The following is a 10,930-nucleotide window of genomic DNA, read 5'->3' as shown; positions in this document are numbered from 1 at the left end:
ATTCTTCTTTATTCGCACTCTGGAAAAGTTATGCAGGCATGTCTTTCTTTCTCTCCACTAGAGGGCAGTATTTTGTGTTCTTTTTCCGTAAACCCATGTTTAAGTGTACCGGCATGATTGTTTTATACATACAACTGTAGAAAAATGTTCACCACTGTACAATAAGACTAAAATAATAATTAAAAAAAAAACAACAACAACAACAACACTCCTGTGTCTTTGAAGACGTTTGACACCGGAGGAACCCTTTTGTGAGCCACACCCGCCGCTGAGTTGCCTTTTCTCGGGTACGACTAGACTTGAAAAGGTGGTCCTGGCTCTATGGATGGACGTGATGTGGTATTCTTTGGATCATGGGCCGTTCAGATAGATAGATAGATACCTCGATCGATAGATCGATAGATAATTTGTTCTTTGAAACGTCCCGTGTGCTGCGTGTGATCTTGTGAATTATGTAATTGAGAAATTCGAACAACAATATCAGACCTCGCGCAAAAAAACCACACACACACACACACACAAAAAAGCACCGCTAGCGCCGCAGCGACGAGACCGATCTTCGATTGGTCCGTTTCTAAGGGGGCGTGACCCAAGCGACAGCATCGAGCGCTGCGATTGGCCGCGCCTTGCCGCCGCTCAAAGGCGTTGCCCGGGCGACGGGTAGCTAGCAGCTTGTGTCAGGCGCACTTTAGCCATCCACTCAGTCGGTCGGTGGACTGGAAGCTGCCCGCTTGCCAGGGACGCCGCTCCACCGTCAGCGCGTGGATGGACGGGCCCACTTGGAGCATTTACCTCGCACATATTGACCGAGTGAGTACTTTTATTTGTCTTTTTGGAATGCCGCGAACGCGCAGGAGGAGGAGGCGGCGGGGAGTGTTAAAAGCGCAGCTGGTTGTGATGTTTACGTAGCGCGAGAACAAAAACAACAACAACCCACACAACTAGCCTCGTATTTAGCTTCACTTAGCTTATAAATCACATCGGACTCCGTGCTAGTGATCCGGTTCACGCGACGACATTTGTCACATTCGTTGTTGCTGTTATGTTGGACTAGTTGGGTGTTTTCAGGTGGGAGTTGCATCCCACGCATGCGCACACGCACTCACACTTTCTTATCTAAACGTAGGTTCGCGGGCTCTTTTTTTTTCTAAAGGTCCTATGTCACACCATTTTTTTTAATCATTATTATTTTTTTAATATATAATCTTTGATGTCCTTTTATTGTCTCTGCACGATAATTTGGGTTGGAAATGCCCAGGATGCCCTTTTTTCAAGATATTCTAGTTGGCCCAAAGCACCTGGCAGATGAGACAAGTGGATTTTTCATTAATATTGGACATGTAAATTAGCTTTGCTCTGAGTGGATCGCTCCCAAAATAAATTGAAGACATTTTTTTTCAACTCTTGTGGCAGGTGATGCAAAGTACAAGTTTTAGCTTCCAATAAAAATACACATTTGTGACGTACAGTTTCAAGATTCCCACCAGTACCACCATTTTCCTTGATTTAACGCACACGGATAAATCTCAAATCCGTTTTCGTCGACGCGTGTCAAATTTGACAAAGCCGGTGTCTTTACTTATATTCATGTTTTTTAGCACTAACGTTAGTTTCATTTCCCGTATTATGCTCGTCATAATACTGGATTTCCTCAAGCAGCAGCCCACCGCTTAAATAGATGCCCATGAGGAGAAAAACAAGTGGTAATAACATTCTTTTTATGTCATTATCTCCATTTGTAGACGCTGTCGTTCGCAGTGTCGAGCTCATGTTGCTCGCTGAAGAAGCAGCACCTACCGAGGCACGTAGAGTCAAATGTGTAGATATAGTAAACAAGTGTTAATGAGGTTTTTTATGTTATGAGCCAATTTCACCTCAGGAATTGTGGGGGGGGGGGGGGGGGGGGGGGGGGGAGGTAAAGGTTAAAAGTAGTGCATATTTTCAGCTGCACGCACAGACCGGCGTTCGTTATCCTCACCACGCATGAGTCACCGCGTTGATAGCGAGAGCGCCGAGGAGCCGCGGAATCATCCTCAGCCGCGCCGTTGCTGTTTTCGGGCCCCGGAGACGCGAGCGATCGGCGGATCGACTAATCGTCGCTACACAAAGGCGGTGGTCCACGCTGGGGTGTTTTGGGCCTCGTGGGGGCCCGCAGGTTTATTTTGGCACGCCGACGAGCGTGAGAAGAGGAATTGGAGTAAAAGGTGGCATGTGGAGACTTGCCTGATTCAATTTGAGCGCTCGAGGAGATACTTTGATCACTTTAGTCGCGAGCTTCTTACACAGAGATGTTTGTTTGTCGCAGAACCCAGCAAAGGCAGGATATTGCCGTGCTCTTTCACCCTGAGACACGGCATCCTCTTTTTTTTCTAAAGAGATCCTGCAAAGTAAAGTACTTTTTTCTATTGGACGAGTTTATGCGTTGACTAAATGAAGCTCCTCCCCTCACTTCAGCATAGTTCCCGAGCATCAAAATTCCACCAGTTGGCGCCAAAGCAATATTTTTAGATTGCATATGGCTTGGAGCGATTTTGAGAATGCCAAACGGCGAATATGTATGAGTTTACCGTATTTGTGTGTTGGAAGTGTGCGTTTGAGGGGCGTGGCCCACTGAGTGACATCAGGAGCTGGAGTCGGGTTGGCCGGTTAGTCGCCGTGTGAGCGTCTGGGCGTGCGTTGTGGCCAACAGCATCTCCTTTGCGAGTGTTTTCATTTTGTTATCTGTGCGTTTGCGCGTTTGTCTCGTTCAGTAAACGGCTGCAACTTAACTTAATTGCTCTTTTTTTAACGCCCCCTTGAAAGAAGGTTCTACACGCCTGTGCTTGCGTTTCAGGTGACGGCCATGCGGCGAGGGGCGCGGCACTCGACGGGAGCCAGCTGCTGGCCACGCCCCCCCTCTGTCCGAGCGCCGTGAGCCTTTGACTCCGTGAAGACCCGTGACGTCGGCGATGTCATGAATAAATTTGAGGTCCTTGGGATTGTGGGTGAAGGTGAGTCCCTTTGTTTCTCTTCATCAACTGGAATCCAAGCGTTTATTGACGAATATATTTGTCAAGTAAGTTTTTCGACGGGTGGGCGTGGAAGAGGCTCTCGCCCAGATGGTCTGCGAAATTCAGCTTTGCCCGAAGATGGCGGCATTGCTCGGCTGTGGATTTGAACCAGCACAGCTTTAGAGGTGAAGATAAAGATTAGGAGGTGAATCTCGGCTTGTCGCGTGGATTTCGAGGGGGAGAAATTCTAACGCGTTGGAAGTCGGATAAGTTTCGGCACCTCACACTCAAACTGAGTTGGTATATGTTTGGTATAAAAAGAGTCTGTGTCCCGGTAGGTAGTAGTAGTAGTACGTTTGTGTTGCGATGGTGAGAAAAGATGATGCGGTTTTATGAAGTGAACAGCATCTAAAAAAAAAAAGCCACTGAGCCATGCGAGCCTTTCTCAGTCTTGTTTTTGTTGTTTTATAGTTTGGCGTGTCAGAAAAGCAAAAAATATTTGTATCAAAGTCGCTGTTCTGTTTGATATGGTTGTTTTTACAAGTACTCGTTTTCTCTCTTTTTTTGGTCAGAAACTGGTGTTTTAGGCGAAACCAACCCATGCTCTACTGAGGATTACTAAAGAATAGCAAAAGCTTGAAATGAAGTTTTTTGTATGTTTTGTTTTTTGTTTTTGTCATATGTGACTGGATGTTTTTATGTTATTTGTGACAACGGCTTCTTGAAAAAGTCATCTTGGCCGTCTGTATGCTCCGCCCAAATTTGAGGGCATACAATATATTTCCGCAGAACACAATATTCTGTGGGTCTTGAAAGTTCATTCCCAATGCTTTCGACTGGCGGGCAATATGGCAAACTCGGCTTTGAAAACAGTTGAATGGGTTAAGAGCCAACTTTTCAGTGTTGTAAATCCTGATGTATTCCCCTAAATGTTGTCGCTATTATTCAGATTCTAAAGCAGGGGTGCAGGTCTATAGGCGCACAGGCCAGCAACAATGTGTCCAGCGCGGTCATAGATTTTTCCTCCGTGGACTTAAGGTCAGTCAATCGTTTGTCGATGGCTCACGCGGACGCGCCGTGCACACTGTTCACCGCTTATGTAATTGAGCAGCTTCTGGGAGCCCCCGTGAAGGAGGATAATCACATTCAATTCGCCATTCAGCACATCTTTTTTTTTTTTTTTTTTTCTTCATGGCCGTGCCTCAAAATTACCATCAAATTTTTACCCCACGGTCCATCTGTCGAGGTTGCTTCCGATTGGAGCTCATTTGAGCGAATTCCCTAATGGCAGTTCTGGAATTCGCCCAAAATGGCTGCTTCCAACCGAGATATCCGAATTCATGTTGAATGTCGGGCATGTGTTCTTGAGGATTTCCACCCGCGTCCTGTTATGATTGACACGTCCACCCAATTTCGTGTCGAATGGTGAAATGGTTTCAGGGGTTAATTTTGTTTCTTTCAGGCGGACCGAGTAGTGACTTTTTTTCAAGAGCCCTAAAATACATGCATAAAATTGTTTTTGGGCGGAATGCTGAGGCCCCTTAAAAGAAAATTAATCATTGTCGGATAAATATTTAGGTTAAAAAGATTACCGCAAATCCCCCAAAAGTTGCGCAGGTTGAAATAAGACTAAGGTAAATCCCCACAAAATTGGGTGGGTTAAAATAAGATGACTGTAATTCTCCATTAGTCACTCACATTAAAATAAGACTACCGTAAATCCCCCAAAAGTTGAAGGGGGTTAATATCAGACGACTGTAAATTCCCCAACAGAGGGGCAGTTTAAAATAAGAGTAACGTATATCCACCACAAGTCATGCTTAAAATAAGACTACGGCAAATTTCCCCAAAGTTGCGTGGGTTAAAAGAAGACAACTGGACCCCCCCCCCCAAAAAACTAAAGGTGCGTGGGTTACGACGTCTTCAAATCCCCCCAAAATTACGTGGGTTAAAATAAGTCCCGTAAGTCATGTGCTTTAAAACAAGACGACTGGAAATTTCCCAAAAGTTGTGCGGAATGAAATGAGAGAGCTTTAAATTTTCCAAAAGTTGCGCGGTTAAAAATCAGACGAGCCTAATTAATCCCTTGCACTGCAAGACATGGCATCTATAACATTTGTAAGACAAGAAATCACTAACATTTGTTTTAGTTTTTTTACCTGTAGAAATATCCTTTTTATAGTAGTTTGTTCAGGCTCTGTGCCTTACATGCATTTTCCAAACAGTCTCTTCGCACGAATACACAAGCTGTGACCCAAGGTACTACTTGATCGCATTAATCAATGTTGTTGATTAGTCGCCCCCACATCGACCTCTCCCCTGTTGCACTTTTATAAAAATCCTCAGCCGTGCTGAAACAGGGCTTTGGATTTAGTCCACCTTGGTATCATTTTGTCGCATCACTGCAACATAAAAGGTGCCAATCCTCAATTTGAAGACGTCGAGCGAGAGATGAGCCGGCGAAGAAGTGGCGAGCAGCTCGTCATTTGCCCGCCCGCTCCGACAATCCATCCTGAAGGCGCCCCTGACCCCCAAGGGGTCGAGCGAAGGCCTGCCAGGGTCGATGACGTCGCAAGAGCAGGAGCTTGCCAATGCTCGTGTCCTACTTCCTTAGCCACCTGCCCCTTTAGTAGTGCGGGATGCTTGCAGGCAGCATTAAATAGGCCTTTAAGACCTTTATAGTAACAGACTGGAAAAATACACAGAGACTACTGTAAATCCCCCTAAAGTTGCACTGGTTACAATGAGACTGGCCTAAATCCCCCAAAAGATGTGCAGATTAAGATAAGACTTCCATAAATCCCTCAGAAGTTGCGCAAGTTAAAATAGGACTACCATAAGTCCTGCAAATATTGCACAGTTTCAAGTAAGACAACTGCGAATCCACTAAAAGTTGCGCAGTATAAAATAAGAAAACCATAAATTCCCCAAAATGTCGTTCAGGTTCAAATAGGACGACCGCAAATGCCCTAAGGTTAAAATAAGACAACTGAAATCCCCCCAAAGTTGCACGGGTTAAAATAAAATGACTGTAAATCCCCCAAACGTTGCACATGTTAAAATGAGACTTTCAGAAAACACCCCAAAGTTGCACCGGTTAAAATAAGACTTTTAGAAATCCCCCAAAAGTTGCACAGGTTAAAATTACACCACCATAAATCTCTCAAAAGTTGTGCAGGTAAAAATATGACTACCTTAAATCCCCTAAAAGTTGCACAGGTTAAAATGATACTTTTGTCAATCCCCCCAAAATTGCACAGGGGTTAAGTAAGACTAGCATAAATCCCCCTAACGTTGCGCAGGTTAAAATAAGATGACCAAACGACCATAAATCCCTTACATGTTGCATGAGTTCAAATAAGACAACCGTAAATCTTCCACTCTCTCGTTCTCTCACGGACCAAACGTGTGAGCACAATGTGCTTTTGCCGCGTCATCGTCGAGGAGACGCTTGCAGTTGTATGAGAAAGCTGTCTCTTTTTTTTGCCAGACTGTGTTGGCATGACAACAACACCAGCGGCAGCAGCGGGAGAACATTTTCACGTACCCTCGCTGGCCCAAACATTAGGTACACCTGCACAGTGTAATCGCCTTTGAGAGAAGTATGGATTTTAACAACACGGGGAATGGGCTGGCATCATAATGTGCAACCTTCATACCGTGGTCAAAATATTACATGCACGTCTTCCACTTAACAGTTTTTCCAGAACTGGAGGACGATTTGGGCACCAACGTTTCTGAAAAACAAACCATTTATGTCTAAAAAAAAAATTTCAAGAAAAACGGGTAATAAAACAACGTCTGGCTCAACCATCAACAATACAATACACATAGTCGGGTACCTCAAAACATACATTTAAAAAATATTGTCGTAAAAATTCTTTGCAATTTTAATGCTAATTTAGTTTTAGTATTACTCTAATTACAGTGACAAAGTTGTAAATCAATGCTAATATTCCAATTTTTGCTCGAGTACATGCTAGCTGTGTTCACTGCTATGCTAACTGGTCAACAACAAATATCTCTATATAATAAAATGAATGTTTGATTTTAGTCTTTTTTTTTTTCTAAAAATTTGAGTAACAGGGTTACGTTGGTTTGAGTGACACACTCCGTTAAGGCTGAAAACAATGAAAAAGTATGAAAAATAGAAGAGAGGCTGTACCTTAAAGCTACTCATGGTCAGAGCAAGTAGCTTGATGATGTCAATCACGTAGCTCACTTTTTTGTTGTTGATGCAACTTCAGAGTATAATTACTACTATTTAAAATATGTCTGTGACCATTTACAAGGACGACAAATCAACAAAGGCATAACCAAAAAAAAAAAAAAACTCATTTTTTAAAAATTTGTATAACTCTGTTATCCTTCCTTCTAGGTGCCTATGGTGTTGTACTCAAGTGCAGACACAAGGTAAGATGGAGCTCGTTCATTCCCATGTTACCGCAACAACATCAGACATAAAGTATCACAGCACATATTGAGCAGCAGTTAGTGGCGCAGCGACCCACACGACCTACCGCCTCTCGTCTTGTCATCTCGCTCCATTTAAGGAAGAGGACGAGCTGAGTGTTGACACCAGAACATGGAGGAAGGGGGAAAGAAAAAAGAAATAGTTTGCCTCCTACAAACAGCAGATCTGCAGTAGACACGCTCTGTGTGTGTGTTTTTAAAAAAATTATTATTATTATTATTTTTTTTTTTATACTGTTCTTGCATCTTTTCGTCAGTGACCTCCACTTCGGTAGCTTGCCAGACGCTCGGGATGCGAAGGTGCTTAGCTGTTCATTGATTAGCTGATGAAGATTCAGCCTCCATCTGCCATCAACCGGTCAATCGCAATGACGACATCATTATACAAGCTGTGATTAAGACTTCGGCTCCCCATTCTGGGCTGTATAATTTTTGTATTTTTTATTTGCTGGGTCTGTGAAATGAGATTCCCATACTGCCTCCAAAGGTACAATCCGACTTTGTCGTCCCCCCATTTGGTGGTGTTGACGTTTATACAGCACAGCAACATTGGACAAATTGAGGAAAATCCAGCGGTACCTTGACTTACAAGGTAATGTTCATAACTCAAATCACCTGTAGATCAAGTCAACTTTCCTAAATGAAATGAATGCAATTGCCATTCATCTGTTCCATCCTCCCATAAAATACCGCCGATATTTTGTAACGAGTACTTTTAATAAGAAATATAGTATTCTCCAGTGGTGTTCTTAGGGATGGGAAATTGGCAAGAACTTAGCGATTTTGATTCCATTATTGACACCGCTTGTTGATCCGATTCCTTGTTGATTTTTATATTGATTCTCGTTGGGTGAGGGAATAAAATACAATACAAACGGCTCCATTGATTTCATTATCATGCATATCATTGTATGATATGATTGTACCAAAGATGGTTGTGCATAGTGCTGTGCAATATCGCCAAAATTTTGTATCCCGTTAACAGTATGTATCCAGATACAGTATTTTTTCTGAAAATGACATGGAATTGTCGGCAATTTTCCCTGCTCTTTTCTCCTTTTTATTGATAAAACACGTATTTTATAGAGCCGAACAATGAAGTGGATGGAATGGAATGGAAAGGGGCTTCTGATACTACCTGCAAAGGCGGAACTGTGCGACCACATCCACTTAGTGTGGGTGCTGTTTGTGGAGAGCAGCGACATGGGAAGAATGTGTAAAATCGATGATTTTGCAGGAAGTGCGAGAGGGCTTTCTGATACTACATCCAAAGATGGAAAATTGCCAGGTTGACTTCATGCCACCACTCCTTATTGGCTATTTATACAGAAGAGCAACGTGGGAAAACATTTGACTCACGTCTGCTTTTACAGGCAATATGAAAGGGGCTTATGATACTACCTCCGAAGCCACAAAATGCACTTCTTTCATTCAGCGTGGTATTATTTATTTGGTTTGTCTGACATCCAGCAGCGGAGTGGCATCAAGCAGCGCGACAGTGTGGCGCTCTCACTCTGCGGGAATAGATGCCGCCCGTACCTTTGGTGCGGCGAAATGCGTGGCTTGACGCGTGGAGGCACAGCAGGAAGAAAAACTCTGGCCGCCGATCAATATGGACCGTTGCCATCTGGAAACTATCGTATTGTTGGAGTGAATGGGGCCCACACGCAGCTCTCGGATGCGCGCGCCCACCAAACGGGGCACGGGCGGCGCAGGGCAGCGTGCCGGCTGAAGAAAATGGCGCTTGATGGGTCGCAGCTGCTCATTGGTCACGCCTCCCCACCTCCTGAATTAAAAGTACAATGCACGCGTTTAGTAGCCCAAATGACTGAGGCCGGAAATAGAATCGAGGACCCTTTATACGGACGTTTAGACAGAACAGCGACGGGGGAACAAAGTCCAAAAAATGCTGGCTTTCGGAGATAATGTGATACTACCACCAGAGGCTTTACATGGATGGGTCGATTTCCTTCCCCCCCCCCCCCCCCCCAATCTGTGTCTGTGCCATTTATACTGACACGGGGCACAGAAAAAAAGACAAGCAGTGTGAAATGGGCTAGTCGTACTACCGCCAAAGGCAGAAATTTCCGTGTCGATGCTGTTTATCGGTGTTACGTAAATTACCCGAAAGCGACTCTTGAGTAAAAGTCCAAGCGTCGGAACAGAAAATGACTTTGATTGAAGGTAAAAGTCACTTTGTAGAATATTACTTGAGTAGAAGTCTGAACATTTGCTCCAAAGTAATTTTCTGATACTAAATGTACTTATGTAAGTATTGGAAGTACAAATATTGTGATTATGTTTTTCCATCCATCCATTTTCTGTACCGCTTATCTTCACGCGGGTCGCGGGCGTGCTGCAGCCTATCCCAGCTATCTTTGGGCAGGTGGCGGGGTACACCCTGAACCGGTCGCCAGCCAATCGCAGGGCACATACAAACGAACAACCACACCTACGGGCAATTTAGAGTCTTCAATCAACTTGCCACGCAAACCGGAGTAGCCTGTGGGGAGAACATGAAAACTCCACACAGGCGGGGATGGGATTTGAGCCCAGATCCTCAGAATTGCGAGGCATATGTGCTAACCATATGTTTCTTTTTTTGTATTAAAATGTTCCTCTTATTTATCTAGTTTACCTAAGTGGTGTGCAGCCGTTAAAAATCTGCGTCTTGGCTATGAGCGAAGTTAGCCTAGCCATCACGAGATGCTAGCTAGTATCTATTTTATTCATATAAAGTAGGAACTGAAAAAAGGAGAACACACATTACTCTTGTTACAGGGTGAGTTGAGTGACGAAAGAAAATATGACGTATGTCAAATGCGTGCATCTCTTAGCAGGTGTGCTCACCAACTGTTACAACAGGCAAGTCTATTCTTCCGCGTTGTGCTCCGCGGTTCAGGCATTATGTCAACAAACAATTTCTTGGGATGTCATTTTGTTGTAATGAGTACCGACGATACTTATCGGGAGAATTTATCAGTGTAAAAGTCTACATTGTATTTAGTAAATGTAGTGGAGTTAAAGAGAAAATTGTCCGAAATAAAGTAAAGTAGAGAGACGTGAACATTCTATTGAAGTATAGTAAGAAAGTAATTGTACTCTGTTGCGGTACAAGACTGCTGTTTTGTACATAACAGCAAGTTGGGGGAAAAAGTTGCAAAATGTCAGCTTCGACAGGCAGCGTAAAAGGGGTTTTCTGATTCTGCGCCGTAAGTCTGAAACTTGCCATGCCAACTTTGTCCCCCCTTTCCGCATTTGTGCTGTTTATAGAGAACACCGACATGGGTGGGGGGGGGGGGGGCGTGTCATGGGGGGATGAATGCATCTTTTACATCACAGGCAGTGTGAAAGGTGTTTGGATACTACCTCCGTATTTGTATTGGTGCTGCATCTAAGCCTTTATGTAGCGAAGTAGATCCCTGTGACGTGCGCCCGTTTCCACTTTGTTTGTTTTTTGATAGTGT

The 10,930-nt window shown here is 44.0% G+C and overlaps 1 protein-coding gene across 3 annotated transcripts in view; it reads left to right on the top strand.

Annotated features, from left to right (window-relative positions):
• The first annotated feature begins 657 nt into the window (after window positions 1–657).
• Window positions 658–10,930, top strand: part of LOC133481431 (cyclin-dependent kinase-like 5) — a 30,037-nt gene continuing 19,764 nt past the window's right edge. For 2 of the 3 annotated variants that reach the window (XM_061780789.1, XM_061780784.1), the window contains exons 1-3: window positions 658–810; window positions 2,834–2,990; window positions 7,369–7,403. In XM_061780789.1, coding sequence (XP_061636773.1) covers window positions 2,954–2,990; window positions 7,369–7,403 — 72 coding nt within the window. In that variant the 5' untranslated portion in view covers window positions 658–810; window positions 2,834–2,953. Of the gene's footprint in view, window positions 811–1,742; window positions 1,802–2,833; window positions 2,991–7,368; window positions 7,404–10,930 lie in introns of all 3 variants that reach the window. The other variant, XM_061780785.1, reaches the window with a different exon arrangement.

The sequence above is a fragment of the Phyllopteryx taeniolatus genome, chromosome 7 (genome assembly GCF_024500385.1).
Source record: "Phyllopteryx taeniolatus isolate TA_2022b chromosome 7, UOR_Ptae_1.2, whole genome shotgun sequence".
Lineage (NCBI taxonomy): Eukaryota > Metazoa > Chordata > Actinopteri > Syngnathiformes > Syngnathidae > Phyllopteryx > Phyllopteryx taeniolatus.
This window is presented reverse-complemented; position numbering and strand designations above follow the sequence as displayed.